Source organism: Pristis pectinata, chromosome 10, assembly GCF_009764475.1.
Source record: "Pristis pectinata isolate sPriPec2 chromosome 10, sPriPec2.1.pri, whole genome shotgun sequence".
Taxonomy (NCBI): domain Eukaryota; kingdom Metazoa; phylum Chordata; class Chondrichthyes; order Rhinopristiformes; family Pristidae; genus Pristis; species Pristis pectinata.
In genome coordinates, this window is record NC_067414.1 from 99314040 (window position 1) to 99338685 (window position 24646).

Genomic DNA, 24646 nt, shown 5'->3' on the forward strand with positions numbered 1-24646 from the left:
CCCCACCATCTGCCCCCTCCTACCCCACCCCTCCCCGTCTGCCCCCCACCATCTGCCCCCCTACCCCACCCCTCCCCCCACCACCTGCCCCTCCCACCCCTCCCCTCCCCCCACCACCTGCCCCTCCCACCCCTCCCCGTCTGCCCCCCACCATCTGCCCCCTCCTACTCCACCCCTCCCCATCTGCCCCCCACCCCCACCATCTGCCCCCTCCTATCCCTCCCCTCCCCTGTCTGCCCTCCCACCCCTCCCCGTCTGCCCCCACCATCTGCCCCCTCCTACCCCACCCCTCCCCGTCTGCCCCCACCATCTGCCCCCTCCTACCCCACCCCTCCCCATCTGCCCCCACCATCTGCCCCCCCTACCCCACCCCTCCCCGTCTGCCCCCCCACCCCTCCCCGTCTGCCCCCACCATCTGCCCCCCCTACCCCACCCCTCCCCGTCTGCCCCCCACCCCCCATCTGCCCCCTCCTACCCCTCCCCTCCCGTCTGCACCCTCCCACCCCTCCACCCCGTCTGCACCCTCCCAGACCCACCCCCTCACCGTCTGCCCCTTCCCACCCCTCCCCCCCACCATCTACCCCCTCCCACCCCTCTCCTCCCCGTCTGCCTCCTCCTGCCCCTCCCACCACCCCCTCACCCCCCCATCTGCCCTGTTCCACCCCTCCCCTCCCCATCTGCATCCCCCCACCTTCCCTCCATGCACCTAATTCAGAGGCAGTTGACTAGGTGCCACATGAAAGGGCAGTGCATCAGTTAACAGTTCTTGCCACCGCAGGAAGTGTTGCAGCCTGTCTGAAAACGAGTTGTTGCAAAACAACACCTGCAAGAAGTTGTCCTTTTACACGTGGGATCCGTTCTTAGCCCCCAGTTATTTACTATTTACCTGAAGGAGGGTGCAATCCTTCACCCCTCCTCTATCCACCTGTCAACCACCAGCCCGTCTCACCCCTCTCCCACTTTTTAAATCCCCTCTCCACTCTCAGCCCCCAACTCCAACCCTCCTGCCCACCATCCTCTTCACCCCCCCAGACCTCCTACTAGCACCAGTCTCACCCCTCCGCCTCTCTTTATACCAGCATCTCTCCTCTCCATCCTCAGTCCTGATGCAGGGTCTCGACCCAAAAAGTCAACAACTCCTCTCCCCTCACAGAAGCTGCCCGACCTGCTGAGTTCCTCCAGCAGATTGTTTATTGCTCCAGATTCCAGCATCTGTGGTCTCTTGTGTGTCCTCTGTACAGTATCCAAGTTTGGGGATGACATGAAAATAGGTAAGGAGGCCAGTTTTGATGAAGATATTAAGACTCCGTCAAGGGATACAGATAGGTTAAGTGAGCAGACAAAAACTGGGCAATGGAGTTTAATGTGGGGAAGTGTGAGGTCACACACTTCAGTAAGGGAAAGTCAAAAGGCGGGTCATTATCTGAGAGAAAGAGGGAGTATGTACAAGAGCGTTAAATTTTCCAAAGGTCATATTTGAGTTCTCTTTGGGATGTGCAAAACTGTGCAACACGACGGTGTCAGCTTGGAATGCGGTAATGTTTTGAGAACGTACAGGCGTACGCAGCCTTGAGATTAGACAATGGCAAAAGCATGTCCCTCCGCAAATCATGCCATCTCTACGCGCTGTCCGCTTTTCAGTTTTGTGCCTAGGCTGGAGTTCACAAGGGATAAGGTGGTACAGACTGGCATCATGGCTGAATGGAAAAGTACCAGGGTAGAGGCTTTGAAAGGTATAAGAGGGGGATCTCGCCTTGGGCTGGAGCTGGGACCACGACCAGTGCGAAGGGACAGACTGACACAAGGCGGAGAGACGGCTGCAGAAGAGGCTGCTGGACACCTGGGCTTCCCTCTGGCATTGTATGGGATTGGATGATGAGTATTCTTCTTTCCTTCTGTGTTTTATTGAAGTGGTTAATCTTCATATAACTCTAATAAAGTCATTTATTTTATAACTTCTTAACACGTGTATAGAACATAGAACACTACAGCACAGTACAGGCCCTTCGGCCCACGATATTGTACCAACATTTTATCCTGCTCTAAGATCTATCTAACCCTTCCCTCCCACATAGCCCCCCATTTCTCTATCATTCATGTGTCTACCTAAGAGTCTCTTAAATGTCCCTAATGTATCTGCCCCCACAACCTCTGCCGGCAGTGTGTTCCACACACCCACCACTCTCTGTGTAAAAAGACCTACCTCTGACATCCCCCTTATACCTTCCTCCAATCACCTTAAAATTATGTCCCCTCATGTGAGCCATTTTCACCCTGGGAAAAAGTCTCTGACTGTCCACTTGATCTATGCCTCTTATCATCTTGTACACCTCTATCAAGTCACCTCTCATCCTCCTCCTCTCCAAAGAGAAAAGCCCTAGCTCACTCAACCTATCCTCATAAGACATGCTCTCCAATCCAGGCAGCATCCTGGTAAATCTCCTCTGCACCCTCTCTAAAGCTTCCACATCCTTCCTATAATGAGGTGACCAGAACTGCACACAATACTCCAGGTGTGGTCTAACCAGAGTTCTATGGATCTGCAACATCACCTCGCGGCTCTTGAACTCAATAATCCGACTAATGAAGGCCAACACACCATATGCCTTCTTAACAACCCTATCGACCTGAGTGGCAACCTTGAGGGATCTATGGACGTGGACCCCAAGATCCCTCTGTTCCTCCACACTGCTAAGAGTCCTGCCATTAACCTTGTATTCTGCCTTCAACTTCGATCTTCCAAAGTGCATCACTTCACACTTATCTGGGTTGAACTCTATCTGCCACTTCTCAGCCCAGCTCTGCATCCTATCAATGTCCTGTTGTAATCCGTTGTTGTCCTGTGTACAGTGCCTCCTTAGTTTGCGAATACCTCTTGCTGCTGACTCAGGAAAGAACCAGGAATGAGAGATCGTAGATGAGGGATCTGGGTGTTCTCGAGCACAAGTTGCAAATGTTAGCAGACACGAGCAGCCAGTGGTTGGAAGACAACTGGGATATTGGCCTTTATCGCAAAGGGGTTAGAGTCTGGGAACAGAAGTATCGCTGGGTTGTTGATGGGACCACAGTTGGGTTCCCAGGTGGAATGTTCCTCTCCTTATTCAAAACGGGGTGTTGGAGGCAATCCAAGAGAGATTCCCCAGGGTAATTCCTGGGAGGAGGGGATTGTCCTATTGCAAACGGCTAACAAAATTAGATCAATGATATTGGGGGAGCTCAGAAGAATGAGGGAGGATCTTATTAAAACGTGCAAGGGGCTAAACAGGGAAGATTTTGTGCTGTTTCCACTGATGGGAGAATCTTGAAGGAAGGGACATAGTTAAAAGATTTGGGGGGGGGAGGGGGTACAGTCATTTAAAACTACATTGCATAGGAACGTCTTGCAGAGTGTTGAATCTTTAGAATTTTCTATACCCGGAAGGTTGTCCTCTGTTGAGCCTCACCAATTTTTATCGATGCACCACAGAAAGCATCCCATCCAGATACATCACAGCTCGGTACGGCAACTGCTCTGCCCGGGACCACAAGAAACCACAGAGTTGTGGACACAGCCCAGTGCATCACGGAAACCAGCCTCCCCTCCATGGACTCTGTCCACATTTCCCAGATGCCTCAGTAAAGCAGCCAACGTAATCAAAGACCCCACCCACCCCGGACATTCTCTCTTCTCCCCTCTCCTGTCGGGCAGATGATGCAAAGGCCTGAAAGCACGTACCACCAGGCTCAAGGACAGCTTCTATCCCGCTGTTATAAGACTATTGAACAGTTACCTCGTACAATAAGATGGACTCTTGACCTCATAATCTACCCTTGCACCTTATTGTCTGCCTGTGCTGCACTTTCTCTGTAACTGTAACACTTTATTCTGCATTCTGTTATTGTTTTCCCTTGTACTACCTCAATGCACTGGTGTGATGAAATGATCTGTATGGATGGCATGCAAAACAAAGTTTCTCACTGAACCTCGGTACATGTGACAATAATAAACCTACCTCTCGTCATGCAGCAAACGGCCCACTCCGGGATCAACCTGCCGTATCATCACTTCACTCCCTCCATTGCAAGTACGTGTTGTTTTTTCAGACGAGGAGACCAAAAGCCAGGGTCTGGTCTCACCAGTGCACCGCTTGCCAGAGCACCTGTTCAATCCTTGCATTAAAACCTTCTGCCCTCCCGTCTGCACACTGCACCTCACGTTAGCTTTCAGACACCCAGCTCCCTTTGTCCACCAGTATTTGGTCCTGCCCTCTTTTGGAAAAATATTGGAAAAATATTGGAATGACATTTTTAATGTTATTTCAATTGTATTGAATATTGATTTACAACCTCACCCAATCACTGCAAACTTTGGGTTTCCAGTGATGGATTCTGCTTGTCGTATGACTGCATTTGTTACATTAATGGCCAAGAGATCCATCCTATTTAAATGGAAGGATCCAATACCCCCTACCACATTTCAATGGTTTTCTCAAACTATAGCATGTTTAAACTTGGAAAAAATTAGGAGTAGTACTGTTGATCCTTCGCTTAAATCTGAGGAAGTTTGGAGCCCATTTATTCAATGTTTCCATATGATGTAAGCTGACCTTTCTCGAATCCCGCTCAATAACCTTCTATTTGAATATCGAGGAGCGGAGCTAACAACGTAATGATGTTTTTCCACCAAAGACATGACAGCCCAGCTTTTGTTTTGAAGTGTTTGGTTTTGCTTTTGTGTATCATCATGTTTCTTCTTTGCCGTTCCACTGTGGTTTCTTGGCTTTGTTTATTTTTGGGCTTCTCTCTTCATCCAATCAAATTTCTTTTCAAATTCTTTTGTATCATGTTCGTTTAGTAAGAAATTGGGAGGTTCAGATTATATTATCTTACTCCGTGTGTGTGTATATGTTAACTTATCATTGTGATCCCGATCCCTTCACACCATGTGTAGAATCACTGTTGCTATCTGCAGTAATTTGAAATTTAATAAAAATATTGAAAAAGAAAAGAAAGTATTTCCCCGATCCGTCACCAGCTCATAACATTCCCTCTCCTCAGTAGCCATCGACGTTCACTGGTATCACCGTCGCCGAGTCCCACACCGTCGCCACAGAACAGCACAGCCCAGGAGCAGGCCCTTCAGCCCACCACATTGTGCCAAACTCATTAAAGACTGAAACTAAACTAATCCCTTCTGCCTACACAATGTGCACCTCCCTCCATTCCCTGCACATTCACCTGCCCCTCTAAGAGCCTTTTAAACACCTCTGTCGTATCTGCCTCCACCCCCACCCCTGGCAGCAGATTCCTGGCACCCAACACTCTCTGTGTAAAAAAAAACTTGCCCCGCACGTCTCCTCTAAACAGCCCCTCTCATCTTAATGCACACCCTCTAGTTGTAGACATCTCTACCCCGGGAAAGAGACTCTGCCTGCACCTCTCATAATTTTATAAACCTCTATCAGGTCTCCCCTCAGCCTCCGTTGCTGCAGAGAAAACAACCCAAGTTTGTCCAACTCCTTATAGCACATGCCCTCTAATCCAGGCAGCGTCCTGGTGAACCTCTTCCGCACCCCCTCCACAGCCTCCATGTAACGGGGCGACCAGAATTGAATGCAACACTCCAGATGCGGCCTAGCCAGAGTTTTATAAAGCTGCAACATAACTTCCTGACTCTTGAACATCCTGAGAATGTCCATTGATCAGAAACGTAACCAGACCAACCACACAAGTACAGTGGCTACAGGAAGAGGTCCAAGGCGGGTATACTGTGGTGAGTGACTGACCTCCTGATGCCCCAAACACCAGTCCGCCATCCACAAGGCACAAAGTCGGGAGTGTGATGGAACACCCTCCACTTGCGTGGATGAATGCAGTTCCAACAATTCTCAAGTTTAACGCCCATCCAGGGTAAAGCAGCCCGCTGAGTTGAAGCCCACTCACCATCCTAACCATCCGTTCTCTCCATCCCATCTCCCAGTGTTGCTGCAAGATGCACTGAAGTTACCCCCACCCCAGGAATGTCTCACACCCACGGACTCTCCCGTCAAAAAGGACGGGCAGTGGGGCAGGGGAACACCACCACGTCCAGCTTCCCCTTCCAGCCCCACACCACCCTGCCTTACAAAGACCACCGTTCCTTCACCGTCGCCGAATCTCAAGCCGGGAGCTCCCTCCCCAACAGCACCGTGGGAGCCCCTTCCCCAGAGCTTTCTCCTCGAGGTGAGAGTGCCGGCAGTGCCAGCAGTCTCCAGGTTAACTGTGAGCAGGGAGAATCAATGAAGAGGGAATTTGGAAAATGAAAAAGGCAAGTGGGGGTGAGAAATGTTTAAGTTTTATTTGTCAGTCTGACAGTGAAGTAGAAAGGTGGACAATGTTGTCCGGGAGGAGTCCATTACACTCGAGCCATGGAAGGTTCGAGTTATCCAGGTTAGCAGGAGGTGATTATTGTCCTGAAGGTAGAGGGGTTTGTCTTCGCCTCGTGAATATGGGATCGATTATCCAACAGGGCTTCCCAATCAGGGATACAAGGCACAGGTGGTGATGTGGTGGGGAGGGGGGGCAGGGGTCCCCCATTGGGGTCGGAGATGGGCTCTGCATCTCTCAGCCACTGTTTTCCGCACATCGAACGAAGTGGACGAGGTCTTCAGCGACCAGCTCGGGCTCCTCAAAGGCAGCGAAGTGACCACCCCGTGACATGTAGGAGTAGGACACGATCTTCCTGTACTTCTGCTTGGCCCAGGCCAGTGGAATGTGCATCAGTTCATTGGGAAAGGCGGCTAACCCCGCGGGGACGTAGACTCCAACCCTGGAAGGGATAATACCTCTGAAACTGAGAGAGTCTAAGGGGAGGGAGCAGCTGAGGGTCTTCCCTCGACACAGGGGCCTGGGAGAGAGCTGAGGGAAAACAAGGGTCATTATCACCTCTACTTCCTCAGGAGGCTAAGGAAATTCAGCATGTCCCCATTGACCCTCACCGATTTTTACAGATATATCACAGAAAGCATCCTAACCTGATGCATCACAGTACGGCAACTGCTCTGCCCGAGACCGCAAGAAACTGCAGAGAGTTGTGGACACAGCTCAGCACATCACAGAAACCAGCCTCCCCCCTCCATAGACTCTGTCTACACTCCTCGCTGCCTCGGTAAAGCAGCCAACATAATCAAAGCCCCCACCCACCCCAGACATTCTCTCTTCTCCCCTCTCCCGTCGGGCAGAAGATACTAAAGCCTGAAAGCACGTACCACCGGGCTCAAGGACAGCTTCTATCCCGCTGTTATAAGACCATTGAATGGATCTCTCAAATGTTAACTCTTGACCTCACAATCGACCTCATCGTGGCCGCCCCCCTTGCACCTTACTGTCTGCCTGCACTGCACTTGCTCTGTAACTGTAACACTTCATTCTGCGTCGTTTTTCTTTTTACCACTTCGATGTACTTAAGTATGAATGATCTGTCTGGATGGCAGACAAAACAGCAGCTTTCCACTGTATCTCGGTACATGTTACAGTAATAAACCAATAACTTCCACCAACACAGCAAAGCATCCTGTCAGGGCAGTTGGCCAAGAAGGTCTTACACCAAGACACTTCAGGAGATGGTGTGATTGGTCCAGGGGCAGGATTGAAGAACACTCTCCATAGACTGAGAGCTTTACAGAAGAAATTCCAGAGCTTAGGAATAGCTGCAGAAGGTACAATGATGGAGAGATGCAGTCAGGGAGGGTGTGTGGTAGCAGGGATCACAGAGAGCTGTCAGACTGCAGGGGGTTACAGGGATGGAGTGGGGGTGTTGGGCAAAGCCATGGAGGGGTTTGGAAGCGAGGATGCGAACTTTAAAGTTAAACCATTGTTTAACAAGGTCATTCAGTGCAAGAATGAAGGTAGGTCTGGGCAGCAGAAGCAAGGAGCGGACCAGGCTCCGCACCGTCCCGTCACACAGTCCCTCCGCACCGTCCCGTCACACAGTCCCGGGGTCAGACACAGGGTGAAGCTCCCTCTACACTGTCCCATCACAGACTCCCGGGGTCAGACACAGGGTGAAGCTCCCTCTACACCATCCCATCACACACTCCCGGGGTCAGACACCGGGTGAAGGTCTGTTTACACTGATTAAATCCCAGAATGTGTTCTCTTGCTCTCGGAGTGTGTACCTCATAACTCCCATTCAGTGTGTAGCTGAAGTATTTAGCCACGAGGCAGGCGGACCTTGGACCACAGTATGAGGAGGGAAGGGGCTTCACGGCCAGCTGTCACCCACCCCGTGCCCCCCAGCACCACCCATCACTCACTTCGCATCGATCCTGTTCGTGAAGTTGCCGCTGAGGTTCTCCTTGTACAGCCTCATGGAGGTGGTGATGGAACCCGTCACCCAGTAGATCATCACATTGGTCAACAGCTCGTCCAGGGAGAACTTCCTGCCAGTGGGACACGAGGGGGGGGGGGGGGGGGGGGTGAAAGGTCCGAGACACAAATAAATAAAGGCCAGCTGCACGCACCGCGGATGCTTCCTGGTCTGGGGGTGGATGCGGGGGGGCAGCTGCGAGTTCTGGTGCCATGTGCCTTTTCTACAGTTTGTGCCTCTCTGCACGATTGCTCTCTCAGGCCCCACTCGCTCTGTCACTGATTTCATCCGAGGCACAACACCTCGAGCTTCTGTCTGGGCCGGTGGCACTGTCCCGGATTCACTATCAGTTAACTCCCCTCCTCTGTCTATATCGGAACCGGCCGGAGCTCGTCCCCGTGATACTGGGCTCAGTTTTTCTCTCCCCACTGACGCTGTCTGACCTGCTGAGCAGTTCCCACATTTCACAGCTTTTACACATTGCCTTGCCCGTGCTCTCTCTCATCAACGGCTCAACCTCACTGACGGCTTATCCCCAATGGCAACCCTGACCTCACCCTATCGGAGGCAGAATATCGAACATTACAGCACAGGAGCAGGCCCTTCGGCCCACCATGTCATGCTGAACTAATTAAGCTAATGATGCCTAATTAAACTAATCCTTTCTGTGTCCCTCCAGTCCCTGCACATTCATGAGCCTATCGAAGACCCTCTTAAACGGGTCTCTCATACCTGCCTCCACCACCACCCCTGGCAGCACACTCCAGGCACCCACCACTCTCTGGGTAAAAAACTTGCCCCACACATCTCCTTTGAACTTAACCCCTTCTCACCTAAAATGTGTGCCCTCTGGTGTTATTACATTATAATAATATTTTATTTGTAATACCATAATATCCCCCATTTACCTTACCTCCATCCTCTCTGTAATAAATTATTTTTCCCTCCCTCTTCCAGTTGTGTCAGGGGCTCTCTGACCTGAAGCGCTGTCCGATGCTCCCTCCATGGAAGCTGCCTGCCCTGCTGAGTGTTGCCACACTCTCCCTCTTCATTTCACCTTCTCAGTAACTTTCCCCAGGCCGGCGCTCGAGCCTCTCCCATGGATCGAGCTGGTGCAGCTGGGAACTGCAGGGTGGGGCTGTCTTGTGCCTGCGAGATCACAGAGTAATACAGCACGGAAACAGGCCCTTCGGCCCAACTGGTCCATGCCGACCAAGATTCCCATCTTAGCTGGTCCCACTTGCCCACGTTTGGCCCATATCCCTCTGAACCTTTCCCATCCACGGACCTGCCCAGGTGTCTTTTAAATGTTGTTAATGTACCTGCCTCACCCACTCCCTCTGGCAGCTCGTTCCATACACTGACTACCCTCTGGGTGAAAAAGTTGCCCGTCCTATTAAATCTCTCCCGTCTCACCCTAAACCTATGCTCCCGAGTTCCATGGGGAAAAGACGGAGACCATTCACCCCATCTATGCCCCTCATGATTTTATATACTTCCATAAGATCACCCCTCATTCTCCTATGGTCCAATGAAAACAGTCCCAACCTGCCCAACCTCTCTCCATAACTCAGTCCCTCGAGTCCCAGAAACATCCTCGTAAATCTCCTCTGCTCTCTATCCAGTTTATTGGCATCTTTCCTATAGCAGGGTGACCAAACCGGAACACAATATTCCAAATGTGGCCTCACCAACGTCTCTACAACAACAACATAACAGCCCAACCCCAGTACTCAGCCACACAGCTGAAGTGCGGAATTCGAGGCCAGGACTTGTCACCAAAGAGAATACATGGGGGAGAACGTCGGGAAGTCCCACCTGTCCAATCCCCCGTCATCCAGGTCACGGAAAGCCAAGTTGGTCCAGCTGGAGAACTTCTCCAGGATGTAGGCAGCCAGTCCCACAGGGGAGTCAGTGAGAGCATAACCTGTGAAGCAGGGAAACAGCCGTGTTGTACCTGTGTCCCAGGTGACTCCCTGTGTGAACCCAGAGCCCACCAAACCGACTCCAAGCTGTAGCAAACTCCCGCGCAAACATCGAAACCACCGGATCCCTCCAAAAGTACTTGCTCCAGGATATTCCAAAGGTAGCTTCCAGGCTACACCTCCCAATCCCACAGATCTTGGTGAACTTTCATCGGGTAACATATTCCCATAATAACTGGAGATACCAACTCTGCCACTCAGTATAACTCACATCCCTGGATCAGGTCCAGCCTGGAGCCTATCCTGAGTACCCGTTGTTATGGATATAACACCACCAAACGAGAGAATCAAATGGTAGCTGGTTACACACCCACAGGGATCCGTTGTTCTGTATATAAACTCCCCAAACCCCTGGATTAGATCCCAGCCTGTAACTCACACCCAGAGATCTGTTATTCTATATATAAACCCCCCAAAGCCCTGGATTAGTTCACACCCTGTAACTCACACCCAGGGATCCGTTATTCTATATATAAACCCCCGAACCCCAATATTAGTTCCCAACCTGTAACCCACTCCCGGGGTATCTGCTGTTCTAGATAGACCCACCCCGAACCCCTGGATTAGTTCCCACCTGTAACTCACTCCTGAGAATCTGCTGTTCGATATATAAACCCCCCAACCTCCCGGATTAGTTCCCAGCCTGTAACCCACTCCCGGGGATCTGTTATTCCATGTACAAACCGCCCGAACCCCCAGATTAGTTCCCACCTGTGAGTGACCCCCTGTCGGTGACACAGGCCAACCCCCTGAATCCCAGTTACTGCTGCGTGCTGCCCCAGGGCCGGCGGCCGTTCCCTCGGCCCGATGTTTACCTGGTGTGTCCGGTTTCGTTCCCTGGATGTGCATGTACCCCGACTCCTTCAACATGTCGTAGATGTTCTTCCTGAAGGGGAACATCCGTTCTACGTCGGTCGGTGAGAATCCAAACAGGGACGGCAGGTAGGACCCCAGGAGCAAGGAGGGCAGTGTTTGCAGTCCCAGCCTCGACACTGGGAAGAAGTTCAGGTGGATGCCCATCACCCTCCTGAGGGGACAAGTGGGGATGGTCAACGGGGAGGGGTAGGGAGGGGTGGAGAAGGTCAGTGGGGAGGGAGGGGCAAAAATTCAGCCTCACTCGCTCCCCACGAGGAGACTCAGCACAGTCCTGGGTGAGACCACAACTTCCCATCCCCCTTCCCCACAACTGTCCCTCCCCCATCCCTCCCCTCCCCTCCCTCCCACCCCCACCTCCCTCTCCCTCCCCTCCGTCTCCCTCCCCTCCCTCCCACCCCCCTCTCACTCCCTTCCCTCCCACACCCGTCTCCCTCTCCCTCCCCTCCCTCCCTCCTGCCCCCTTCTTCTCACCCCTCCCCACTCCACCGCACCCCATCCCATCCCTCTCCCCCGGCACCCGATGACCTGGACGCACTGGGGGAACATCTGGGCCATGTTGGTGGCGATGAGGGAGCCCCAGTCCCCTCCGTGCAGGTAGAAACGCTCCAGGCCCAAACGCCGCATCAGTTTGTGGAAAATGCGGGCGGCGCAAACCGTATCGAAGCCTGTGGACAGGGGAGCGCGTTACAGCACCTTGTCCGTCCCCATCCCACGTCCCAGCACCCCATCCCGTCCCCCATCACCCCGTCCCGTCCCATCAAGTCCCAGCACCCCATCCCGTCCACCATCACCCCGTCCCGTCCCATCATCAAGTCCCAGCACCCCATCCCGTCCCCCATCACCCCGTCCCATCCCCATCCCACGTCCCAGCATCCCATCCCGTCCCCCATCACCCCGTCCCGTCCCATCATCAAGTCCCAGCACCCCATCCCGTCCCCCATCACCCCGTCCCGTCCCCATCCCACGTCCCAGCACCCCATCCCGTCCCCCATCACTCCGTCCCGTCCCATCATCAAGTCCCAGCACCCCATCCCATCCCCCATCACCCGGTCCCGTCCCCATCCCACGTCCCAGCACCCCATCCCGTCCCCCATCACCCCGTCCCGTCCCATCAAGTCCCAGCACCCCATCCCGTCCCCCATCACCCCATCCCGTCCCATCATCAAGTCCCAGCAACCCACCCCGTCCCCCATCACCCCGTCCCGTCCCATCAAGTCCCAGCACCCCATCCCGTCCCCCATCACCCCGTCCCATCATCAAGTCCCAGCACCCCATCCCGTCCCCCATCACCCCGTCCCGTCCCCATCCCACGTCCCAGCACCCCATCCCGTCCCCCATCACCCCGTCCCATCCCATCAAGTCCCAGCACCCCATCCCGTCCCCCAGCACCCCGTCCCGTCCCATCATCAAGTCCCAGCACCCCATCCCATCCCCCAGCACCCCGTCCCGTCCCATCATCAAGTCCCAGCACCCCATCCCGTCCCCCATCACCCCATCCCGTCCCCCATCACCCCGTCCCGTCCCCATCCCACGTCCCAGCACCCCATCCCGTCCCCCAGCACCCCGTCCCGTCCCATCATCAAGTCCCAGCACCCCATCCCGTCCCCCATCACCCCGTCCCATCCCATCATCAAGTCCCAGCACCCCATCCCGTCCCCCATCACCCCGTCCCGTCCCATCATCAAGTCCCAGCACCCCATCCCATCCCCCAGCACCCCGTCCCGTCCCATCAAGTCCCAGCACCCCATCCCGTCCACCATCACCCCGTCCCGTCCCCATCCCACGTCCCAGCACCCCATCCCGTCCCCCATCACCCCGTCCCGTCCCCATCCCACGTCCCAGCACCCCATCCCATCCCCCAGCACCCCGTCCCGTCCCCATCCCACGTCCCAGCACCCCATCCCATCCCCCAGCACCCCGTCCCGTCCCATCATCATGTGCCAGCACTCGATCGACTCCCCAGTGGGAGTCGGGCAGTGGGAATCCCCGGTGGGGGGGGGGGGGGGGGGCAGCGGGAACCCCCAGGGCAGGGGGGTGGTTCAGGCAGTGGGACCCTCACCTTGCTTGCGTGGTGCCTCAGAGAAGCCGTACCCCGGGATGGAGGGACAGACCACCTCGAAGGCCGGCTCCTGGTCCCGGCCCCGACCACCAGGCTCCGTCAGGCGGGACATCAGCTTGTAGAACTCATAGAAGGAGCCAGGCCAGCCGTGGATCAGCAGCAGGGCGCAGACCGTCCCGTCCGGGGGAGCGAGAGCCGGCTTCACGTGGACAAAATGCACCTGCAGCCCTGGAAACCAAGGGCAACGTCAGCACAGCAACAGGCCCTTCGGCCCATCTCCTCCCTGCTGACCTCTGTGGCCACCTGCGCCGACCCCGTCTGCCGTCTGTTAAATACAGCGACCGTATCCGCCTCCTCCCACCACTGCGTTCCTGATGCCAACACTCGGTGTGTGTGGGGTCTCCACTTCCTCACGAGGGTCCGGGAGGGCGGCAGGTCCCCGGGAGATGGCGACAGGTGGATGGAAGGCGAGGGGGAGAGTGGGAGAGGGGGAGAGGGGGACGGAGACGGAGTAGGGGAGAGAGGGAGTAGGGGAGAGAGGGGGACGGAGAGGGGGGAGAGGGAGAGGGGGGAGAGAGGGAGAGGGGGAGAGGGGAGGGAGAGGGGGAGGGAGAGGGGGGGAGGGAGAGGGGGGGATTGGGGAAAAACTGGGGAAGTGGGGAAGATGCAGTGAGCTGGGGGGAGATCCTGCCTCCATCCATCATCCACTGGCCACTGTGTCCCAATCCCTGCCCCTCCCTTCCTGCCCATCACTACACAGGACAGCACAGGAACAGGCCCTTCGGCCCACACGATGAAACTGAATCCCTTCTGCTTGCACATGACCCACATCCCTCCGTTCCCTGCAGATTCATGTGTCTGTCTAACAGCCTCTTAAACCCTCCATTGTATCTGCCTCCACCACCACCCCTGGCAGTGCACTCCAGGCACCCACCGCTCTCTGTGTAAAAAACTTGCCCCGCACATCTCCTCTAAACAACCGCTCTCACCTTAAATGCATGTCCTCTGGTATTAGATATTTCAACCCTGGGAAAAGATCCCGGCTGTCTACCCTATCTGTGCCTCTTGTAATTTTACAAACCTCTATCAGGTCTCCCCTCAGCCTCCGCCGCTCCAGAGAAAACAACCCAAGTTTGTCCAACCTCTCCTTACAGCTCCTACCCTCTAATCCAGGCAGCATGCTGGTGAACCTCTTCTGCACCCTCTCCAAAGCCTCCACATCCTCCCTGTGATGGGGCGACCAGAACTGCCCACAGTGCTCCAAGTGTGGCCTGACCAGAGTGTTCTACAGCTGCAGTACCACTTGTTGACCGTTGAACTCAGTGCCCCGACCGATGACAGCAAGCGTGCCGCCCGCCTTCGTCACCACCCTGGCTACTCCCGTGGCCACTTTCAGGGAGCTGTGGAGCGGAATCCGTCGTGCAGAGAGAGCCGGCCTCAGACTCCTCTCCCTACCCTCACCCCCCCCCCCCCCAATCTCCCCTCTCCTCCAGTCCCGATGCAGGTTTTGATCCGAAGTGTCGACAATTCCTTCTCCCCCCACAGATGCTGCCCGACCCGCTGAGTAAATCCAGCAGATTGTTTGTTGCTCCTGGTGACTCCCCCCTGCACCGTCTTTGTTCCCCCCACACCTGCTCAACCATGTTATCTACCTGTGCTGCCCCTTCAAGGATCTTTGGGTCCCTCAGGACCCCGAGAACCCCTCAATACAAGGTCTGCGTCCTGCCCTCAGTCGCTGTCCCGAAACTCCTGGCAAACACCCCCCCGCCTACATCCCCACCCACCACCCCCGTCCCAATGTCTCACCGCAGACTGGGACCCCACCCCCCACCCCAGCAGGGACCGAGGGACCCTCCCCTCCACCCCCCCTGGCAGGGACCGAGGGACCCTCCCCTCCACCCTCCCGGCAGGGACCGACCCTCCCCTCCACCCCCCTGGCAGGAACTGAGAGACCCTCCCCTCCACCCCCCCGGCAGGGACCGAGGGACCCTCCCCTCCACGGACCGAGGGACCCACCTTCGATCCTGGTTCTGAACTGAGGGAAGCCATTGAGCAGCGTCACCTGCTTCCGCCAATCATAGTCGTTCCTCCAATAGGACACCAGCTTCCTCAGGTAGGCGGAGTTAAAGCCGTAGTGAAAGCGGCTGTTCTCCAGTGAGGGGGTGAAGCGGCTGTTGTCCAGCCGGCTGTGCAGGTCCTGGAGGTCAGTCAGACAACACCTCAAATGGGCTGGTTCACCTGTACACACACACACACCTGCACGCACATACACCTGCACGCACACACACACCTGCACGCACACACACACCTGCACGCACACACACGCGCACCTATATACACATGCAGACACACGCACATATATACAGTATACACACACACATATACACACATGTATATGTATACACACGTGTATACACACATACATATACTGTATACACACAGAGACAAGCCTGAATAGATGCACACACACACACACACACACACACGTATACTGAGAAGCCTGAACAAGTGCATGCACACACCCTGTCAACAGGCCCAACAAACAAACACACACCAAATCGACCCCAACACCCTTCCCCAAGACAGCCAAACCTTGGTGTCAGGTTGAATCGTTCAGCCCTACAACCACCCACAGTCAGACTACACCTGCACCGTTCCCCACCACTGGGGTCAGTCAGCCCTGGCACACGGTACAGTTACATTTGCCGACGGGTACCTGGGAACATGAGGTGCTGGTGAACAGGTAAATTACTGGTCATCCGGAGAGCTGGCACCAACAGTCCCGAGACCCGGGGACAAATCTCACCACGGCATCTGGGGGAGTTAATCATCTGGAATTCGGGATAAACCAGTGAGTAGCCTCGGGACTGGTGCCACTGAGAAATTCCCCCTGAAGGATCTCACTGATCCCTGGTTCAGTTATGTCCTTCTGGGGGAATCTGTTGTCTTGGAGTCATAGAGCACAGAAACAGGCCCTTTGGCCCAACTGGTCCATGCTAACCAAGATGCCAATCAAAACTAGTCCCCTATGCCTGTGTTTGGCCCATGTCCCTCCAAACCTTTCCTCTCCGTGGACCTGCCCAAGTGTCTTTTAAACGTTGTAACTATACCCGCCTCTCCCACTTCCTCTGGCAGCTCGTTCCACACACCCACCACCCTCTGTGTGGAAACAGTTGCCCCTCAGCTCCCCTTTAAATCTTTCCCCGCTCACCATAAACCTGTGCCCTCTAGTTTTAGACTCCCCTACCCTGGGGAAAAGACCGTGACCATCCACCTTATCCACGCCCCTCATGATTTTATAAACCTCCATAAGGTCACCCCTCAGCCTCCTTCACCCCAGGGAAATCAGTCCCAGCCTGTCCTTATAACTCAAGCCCTCGAGTCCCGGTAACATCCGAGTGAATCTTTGCTGCACCTTTTCCAGTTTAATGAGCTCCTTCCTACAGCCTGGCAGAGGATGTAGGTGGTCTGATGAGCAAGTTTCACGATGACTCGAAGACTGGTGGAGTTGAGGACGGGAAGAAGGTCCAAATATACAGCGGGACGCTTTACAGCACCAGCAACCCGGGTTCAAATCCGGCCGCTGTCTGTAAGGAATTTGTACGTTCTCCCCGTGTCTGCGTGGGTTTCCTCCAGTTGCTCTGGTTTCCTCCCACATTCCAAAGACGTACAGGTTAGGAAGTTGTGGGCATGCTATGTTGGCGCCGGAAGCGTGGCGACACTTGCAGGCTGCCCCCAGAACACTCTATGTAAAAGGTGCAGTTCACCGTGTGTTGCGATGTACATGTGACTAATAAAGAAATCTTATGTTAAGTGTCAACACAGGCGGATAAGAGTCGGGAAGTCATGTTGCAGCCGTACAAACCGTCGGTTAGTCCGCACTCAGAGCACTGTGTACAGTTCTGGTCAGCGCACACAGGAAGGTAACAGCGGAGAGAGTACAGAAGGGATTCACCAGGATGTTGCCTGGAATGGAGGGATTGGATAGACTGGGATTATTCCCACTGGGATGGAGGTTTTAAAATTATGCAGGAACGTAGATCGAGTCTGTTTTGCAATTCAGGGGAGTCTAGAACTACAGAGTTTAGTGGGGGAGAAACTTAAAGGAGATCTAAGGGCTCATTTTCTTTCTTCACACGGAAGTTGGTGGGTATGTGGAACAAGCCGCCTACCCAGTGTCGACGTACAGGGCGGAGTGTGAAGGGCTATCTGTTGCCCATCTCCAACAGCCCTCAGAGTGGCGCACTGAGCCATTCCCGAGTCACCTGCTGCCGTGGGTCTGGCCTCACACACAGGCCAGGATTCCCTCCTCACCCCTCAGGCCCCCTTCCATCCGGTGAACCAGCTCACACCCTTCCTCCACAGCCAAGCAGCCTGTGACCTGCCCCAACAGCTCAAGGGGTGGGGTCAGACTGAAGGTCCCCCCTCTGTTCCTGTAACACCAGCAGGTTTGGTTACGAGTGCCTGGTCAGTCACCGGCCCCGTTACCGCTAGGTTACTAGTTACATTACTAGTTTGGACCTGGGTTTCCGCCGTTACCTGGATCATTTGCTCTGACACTTCAATTCTGAAGGGCTCGACGCGTTCATCCTCCTCCGAATCCGGCCGGTCCCCCTCCCCCCACCAGCCGTCACCCTCTGGGATGGTCCTGGGGCTCTCACGCCAAAACAAGTAATAAAGGAGAGCTCCGAGGACCACAGTGAAGATCAGGAGCAACATCTCGGAGAGGTTGGATCTAGGGAGGAGGAGACAGGCGCATCAGTGAGAGAGAAAGACCTGGTTTACATCACCCCCCGAGGTCTGCTGCCATCACACTGATCGTGGATGCCACAGGAGTCACCTTCAACCGAAGCCCAGCACTGCAGTCTTTGGGGAAGAGTGATCATAATGTGATGAAATTCTACACTGCGTTTGAGGGTGATGTGATTAAGTCCAAAACTTGGGCACTGAAGCCAAATTACAAACATATGCAAGGGGGTGAATTGCCCAAGGCAGAGTTAGTGAGATACTGCACAGACACACCAAGCCCACACTCATCCTGCCTACTCTGTTTATCCTCCCCCACATTCCCATCAACTCCTGCTAGAATCCACCACTCACCCACACACCAGGGCCATTCATGGCGGCCAATTAACCTACCAACCCGCTCGTTGTTTGGGGGGTGGGAGGGAACCGGAGCACCCAGGGGAAACCCATGTGCTCGGAGGGAGAGCGTGCAAACTCCACACAGACGGCGCCGGTGGCCAGGATCAAGGGATTGGGAAACTGAGTTAGAAGATGGGAAGGACAATTAGCAGAATGAAAACAGTTAAAGAAATAATTAATGATTGTGTTCAGTTCTGGTCGCCGCATTACAGGAGGATGTGGAAGCTTTAGAGAGAGTGCAGAGGAGATTTACCAGGATGCTGCCTGGATTGCAGAGCATGTCTTATGAGGATAGGTTGAGTGAGCTCGGGCTTTTCTCTTTGGAGAGGAGGAGGATGAGAGGTGACCTGATAGAGGTGTACAAGATGATAAGAGGCATAGATCGAGTGGACAGTCAGAGACTTTTTCCCAGGATGACAATGGCTAACACGAGGGGACATAATTTTAAGGTGATTGGAGGAAGGTATAAGGGGGATGTCAGGGGTAAGTTTTTTTTTTACACAGAGAGCGGTGGGTGTGTGGAACACACTGCCGGCAGAGGTTGTGGGGGCAGATACATTAGGGACATTTAAGAGACTCTTAGATAGACACATGAATGATAGAGAAATGGGGGGCTATGTGGGAGGGAAGGGTTAGGTAGATCTTAGAGCAGGATAAAATGCCGGCACAACATTGTGGGCTGAAGGGCCTGTACTGTGCTGGAATGTTCTATTTCCTATAAGTTGCAGTGAACGTGCACTCCTTTAAGGAATGCAGATCAGCAGTAAGGAAAGCAAATGCTTTCATTTCAAGAGGTATAGTGTATAAAAGTAAGGAAGTGTTGATGAGGCTCTATGGGGCATTGGTGAGGCCTCATTTGGAATACTGTGTACAGTTTTGGGCCCCGTATCTTAGGAAGGATGTGCTGATGTTGGAGAGGGTTCAGAGGAGATTTACAAGGATGATTCCCGGAACGAAAGGGCTTACATACGATGAGCGTTTGTCGGCTCTTGGACTGTACTCACTGGAGTACAGAAGAATGAGAGGGGACCTCATAGAAACATATAGAATGTTGAAAGGACTGGACAGAGTAGATGTGGCTAAGATGTGGGTGAGTCCAGGACCAGAGGGCACAATCTTAGAATTAGAGGGTACCGGTTTAAAACAGAGATGAGGAGAAATTTCTTTAGCCAGAGGGTAGTGAATTTATGGAATTCTTTGCCATGTACAGCAGTGGAGGCCAGATCATTGGGGGTGTTTAAGGAGGAGATTGACAGGTATCTAATTAGTCAAGGTATCAAGGGATATGGGGATAAGGCCGGAAATTGGGACTGAATAAAATTTTTTTTCTTTTTTTCCTTTTTTTCCCTCATGGAGCAGACTCTGATAATGTGTATAATGTATAAGGAAAGGTTAGGAGAGTAAAAGATTGTGAGCCCTGAGACGTGAATTAAAGGCTACATCAGTATGGCTGTAATAGACTGCTTGAAATAGCTGTGCTTCACTTTGCAGTGCCTTGCTCCAGAGATTTTGTTTGCTTCAGCTAGTTTTCTGCAGCCTTGAGGTATGATAGTACCAGTACAATCAGTTCCTGTCTCAGCAAGTCTGCACAATTGACTCTTGCTCCACTAAACTGACCCTGAGGATACCATGAGGAACCTTATGTATACAAAGATAACCGGTGGAACCAGATGGTCTGAAAAGATTAAGGAACTATGGCTTTAGTAGAAGTAGTAACTTTTTTAAGTAAATTCCTTTGTCTGTAACCGATCATGATGTAGAAAATAAGTGCCATGCTGCCTGACTAATGCATGATCATTCCTTGTATGGTAATTGTTTGCATCTCTGAAAAAGTATAAGAATGTATGTAGATCAATGTATCTCAGAGACCACCCGGTCCGGGACGTAGGTGCCTGGCTTGGTCCTCTCTCCTCGGATCAAGTAATAAAGAGATTGAATGAGAACAGTGGTCTTTTGAGTCTTCTCTCCGACCGAATTCGACAACTCAATGGGCCGAATGGCCTACTTCTGCTCCCTTGTCTCGTGATCTTGTGAACAGGAACCCCCCCCCCCCCATCAAAGAGGGTTTCAATTCCAACCATTACCACCTTACGGGTAGAACACGTGGCCAAAACAACAGGACGTCCAAGGTCAGCAAAGGATGGCACAAAAATACTGCTGGAGGGAGAATAGAAAGTGAGAATAAACTAAGCAAGGGCGTGTAGACGCACTGGGAAAGCTGCTACAGGCGTGTAAAAGGAAAAAGGTTCACAGGGGTAAACGCAGACCCTTACAGACAGACACAGGAGAAACTGAGAGAATTATTAAATGGGCGTTTTGATCCCTGTCTTTATTTACCAACTTGCATGTCAAGACCATCCCTGGCACAGCCAGCACATATTGCCCATCCCTAACTGCCCGTCCATCAGCTCCCATCGGGCAGGAGGTACAGAAGCCTGAAGTCCCCACACCACCAGGTTCAGGAACAGCGACTTCCCTTCAACCATTCGGTTCTTGACCCAACCGGCACAAGCCTACTCGGTATACCTCAGTACAGCGACACTGGGACCACTTTGCACTACAATGGACCTTGTTTTGTTCTAATTCAGTTCTTTCTCTCATAATTTATGCCTATTCTAATTTTCTCTTATTAACTTATGTTTTTCGCGTGAATGTTGTTGCAAGTAAGTTTTTCGTTGCACCTGTGCAGATGACAATAAACGACCTTGACCACTTCAATCCTCTGGTAAATGCTCTCCCAAAGCACTGTTGGAGAGGGAGTTCCCAGCAACAACGAAGGGACGATGGTGTATGCCCAGGCCTGGTTAATCCGTGACTCAGATGTGCCAGCATCCCGTGCCCGCTTCCCCCGCCCACCTCCCATTGAAACAAGCGAGTGTGGAGGGAGGTGGATGGGGTGCCCACCAAGGGGCGGCTTGGTCCTGGATGGCGTTGACTTCCTCAGGAGCCGTCGGAGCTTCCGCTCGCCCAGGCAAGTACCGAGTGTTCCATCGCACTCCTGACTCATGCCTTGTAGGCAGTGGACGGGCTTCGGGACGCCACTGGTCTCACTGCAATGTGGAAGATCTCGGGAGCTGCAGGAGCGGACGGCGAGGGCCATCTCCCGTCTCTGGAGAAGTCGGCCATTGGAGACAGAGAGGAAGAGGAATTTCTCTCTCTAAAAGAGCTGTGGATTTTTGGAATTCCCTGCCTTTGGAATTCTGAGCCACAGATTCTGCCACACCATGCACGTTCGAGGCTTCCGGATACAAGTGCGTGGGAAATCCATCAACAGGTGGATCTGAAGACACCCAATAAATACACAAAGCGTATCCGGAGCAGGAATCCACCAGCCGCCCCGAACCTGCTCCAGTTATCAAGGTCACCCCACTTCCGTTCCCTGGCACCCCCCTCGATTCCTTCAAGACCAGAAGTCTGTCGGCCTCCATTCTGGAAGGACTTGGGCAGTTTATTGTTCACCAGCTCACCGCCCGCTGTCACCACGTCTCAGACCCCCCCAGCCAAGGGAAACATCCTCCTGACATCCAGACCTTCAAACCGTGCAAGGATCTTCCAAGTTTCAATGTGATCTCCTCTCATTGCTAAAGAAAACATACAGTTCCTGCCACGGAGCCACACAGCACGGACAGACCCTTTGGCCCAACTTGTGCATGCTCACCCACCTAAGCTGGTCCCATTTGCCCACGTCCCTCTAAATCTTTCCTAGCCATGTACCTGTCCAAATGTCTTTTAAATGTTGTAACTGTACCTGCCTCACCCACTTCCTCTGGCAGCTCACTCCACACCCCCACCACCCACTGCGTGAAAAGTTGCCCCTCAGGTCCCTATTAAATCTCTCCCCTCTCACCTTAAACCTGTGTCTCGTTCTTGATTCCCCAACCCTGGGGTAAAAGACTGAGTGCATTCACCCTGTCTATGCCCCTCATGATTTTGTACACCTCTGTAAGGTCACCCCTCAGTCTCCTACGCTCCAAGGAATAAAGTCCCAGCCTGCGCAACCTCTCCCGAGTCCTGGCAACATCGTCATAAATCTCCATGCACTCTTTCCAGCTTAATGACGTCAGGGCGACCAAAACTGTACGCAGTACTCCAGGTGCGGTCTCACCAACGTCTCGTAGAACTGCAGCTGATGAAGGCCAGCCTGCCAAAAGCCTTCTTCACCACCCTGTCTACCTGTGAAGCCACTTTCCGGGAACCACGTACTCAAACTCCTAGGTCTCTCTGTTCTACGACATTCCGCAGGGCACACGACCATTCAGTGCAAGTTTGTCTTCCCAAAGGACAGCAGTCCGGTCAGCCTGTCCTTACAGTCTGACCCACCATCCCTGGAACCAGTCCGTCCGTGGTACCTGCTGTGGTCTCATCAAAGGCCCGGCAACGCCTGAGTGGCAGAGGGAAAGGTTTGAGGGGAGGGCAGTGGGTGCCAGTGTCACCCTGGAGGCTGGTGAATGAAAGGCGAAGACAAGGGGAACTCTGGCCGGGAGACAGGCGGGTGAAGAGGGACAGTAACTGGATCAGACCCGTGGACTCTGGTGGGGGGGGGGGGGGGGGGGGGCGCGGAGAGAGGGCACTTCAGAAGGCAGCTGAACGTCAACTCTTACCGGCTGAGCACCAATTGCGAGAGCAGCGAGGCCACGGTTGCCCAATGTGTCCCACGGCTGGGGTCAGAGCTGGCACAGGGGTGGCACCTCTGCTCACCACACCCGGGGCAAGGAGCAGGGGATCAGCGGGAGGCTGCACCAAGGTGCTCAGGATCAAGAGGGTGGGGTGGGGTGGGGTGGGGTGGGGTGGGGGGGGTGGGGGGGTGGGGGGGGGGGTACAGAGAGGAGCTCGTTCACCGAGCGGAGACGGCAGTGATTTAAGTTAATCTGTGAGGGGGACAGGAGGGGGGCTGGGCTGGGGCGGGGGTTCTCCAGGCTGAGTGGCGGGGGGGGGGGGAGGTGCAGCCATTCCAGCGAGGGGCAACTTCTGCAGCCTGAGACATCCCCCCCCCCCCACCCCCACCCGGAGCACGACCCAGACGCAGAGCCGCGGGTCTGCAACTGCTGCCCGGTGCAAGGTCCAGAGCTGATTGACAGGCAGCCCAGAGAGGAGAGGGGAGGGGGGGTGGGGAGGGGAGGGAGGGGGGGTGGGGAGGGGAGGGAGGGGGAGAGGGGTTGGGGGAAGGGGGGAGAGGGAGGGGAGGAGGTGGAGGTAGGGGGAAGGGAGGGGGCGGCGGGGACCCGTGCACCCTGCTGCAGACCTCCCCCCAGCGGCCCGGCCCGGCCCGTCCCGTCCCCCCCCGGGAGCGGCCCGGCGCACCGACACCTACCGCAGACTGTCCCGGCCTGGGCTGGGAGCGGGGCGCTGCCCTCTGGGACTTGTAGTCCGGGGGGCGGGGAAACAGCGCAGCCAGTGGACGGGAGCGGGTGGGGAGGGGCCGGGGGTGTATGTGGGGGGGTGGGGGGCCGGGGGGGTGTAGGGGGACCTGCAGCAACACACAGCGCAGCCAGTGGACGGGAGCGGGGGGGGGGGGGGGTGCGGTGGGGTTGGGGGTGTGTGGGGGTTGGGGGGGTGTGGGGGGTGTGTCTGGTGGGGGGTGTGGGGGGGGGACAGAGAGGAGCTCGTTCACCGAGCGGAGACGGCAGTGATTTAAATTAATCTGTGAGGGGGACAGAAGGGGGGGGGGCGGGGGTTCTCCAGGCTGAGTGGCGGGGGGGGGGGGGGGGAGGTGCAGCCATTCCAGCGAGGGGCAACTTCTGCAGCCTGAGACATCCCCCCCCCCCCCCACCCGGAGCACGACCCAGACGCAGAGCCGCGGGTCTGCAACCGCTGCCCGGTGCAAGGTCCAGAGCTGCCCAGAGAGGGGAGGGAGTGGGGGGGTGGGGAGGAAGGGGGTGGCGGGGACCCGTGCACCCTGCTGCAGACCTCCCCCCCCCCCGCAGCGGCCCGGCCCGGCCCGTCCCCCCCCCCGGGAGCGGCCCGGCGCACCGACACCTACCGCAGACTGTCCCGGCCTGGGCTGGGAGCGGGGCGCTGCCCTCTGGGACTTGTAGTCCGGGGGGCGGGGAAACAGCGCAGCCAGTGGACGGGAGCGGGTGGGGAAGGGGCCGGGGGTGTATGTGGGGGGCCGGGGGTAGAGGGTAGGGTTGGGGGGCCGAGGGGGGTAGGGAGACCTGCAGCAACACACAGCGCAGCCAGTGGACGGGAGCGGGTGGGGGGTGTTTGGGGGGTGTGGTTGGGGGGTGTGTGGGGGGGTGCGGTGGGGTTGGGGGT

The 24646-nt window shown here is 55.0% G+C and overlaps 1 protein-coding gene across 5 annotated transcripts; it reads right to left on the bottom strand.

Moving 5' to 3' along the window:
• Positions 1–6297: 6297 nt before the first annotated feature.
• On the bottom strand, positions 6298–24400 carry LOC127574798 (epoxide hydrolase 1-like). 5 transcript variants are annotated; one of them, XM_052024156.1, is made up of 9 exons: positions 24372–24400; positions 17786–17981; positions 15263–15443; positions 13247–13474; positions 11723–11852; positions 11127–11338; positions 10145–10253; positions 8274–8399; positions 6298–6787 (listed from the first exon to the last, which is right to left on the bottom strand). In XM_052024156.1, exons 2-9 carry the CDS (start codon positions 17963–17965, stop codon positions 6583–6585), a joined length of 1371 nt encoding a protein of 456 aa, XP_051880116.1. In that variant the 5' UTR covers positions 17966–17981; positions 24372–24400; the 3' UTR covers positions 6298–6582. The 5 variants fall into 5 exon arrangements, with proteins under 5 accessions (XP_051880116.1, XP_051880120.1, XP_051880117.1 ...); XM_052024160.1 differs by having other exon boundaries at positions 6298–6876; XM_052024157.1 differs by lacking the exon at positions 24372–24400 and adding an exon at positions 23703–23731.
• Positions 24401–24646: the final 246 nt, after the last annotated feature.

Coding starts and splice junctions, on each gene's coding strand:
- LOC127574798 (XM_052024156.1), bottom strand. CDS start 17,965: ATGTTGCTCCTGATCTTCACTGTGGTCCTCGGAGCTCTCCTTTATTAC. Junction 11,853..13,246: donor TGAGGCACCACGCAAGCAAG/GTGAGGGTCCCA, acceptor CCCTGTCCACAG/GCTTCGATACGGTTTGCGCC. Junction 10,254..11,126: donor AACGAAACCGGACACACCAG/GTAAACATCGGG, acceptor CCTGCTTCACAG/GTTATGCTCTCACTGACTCC.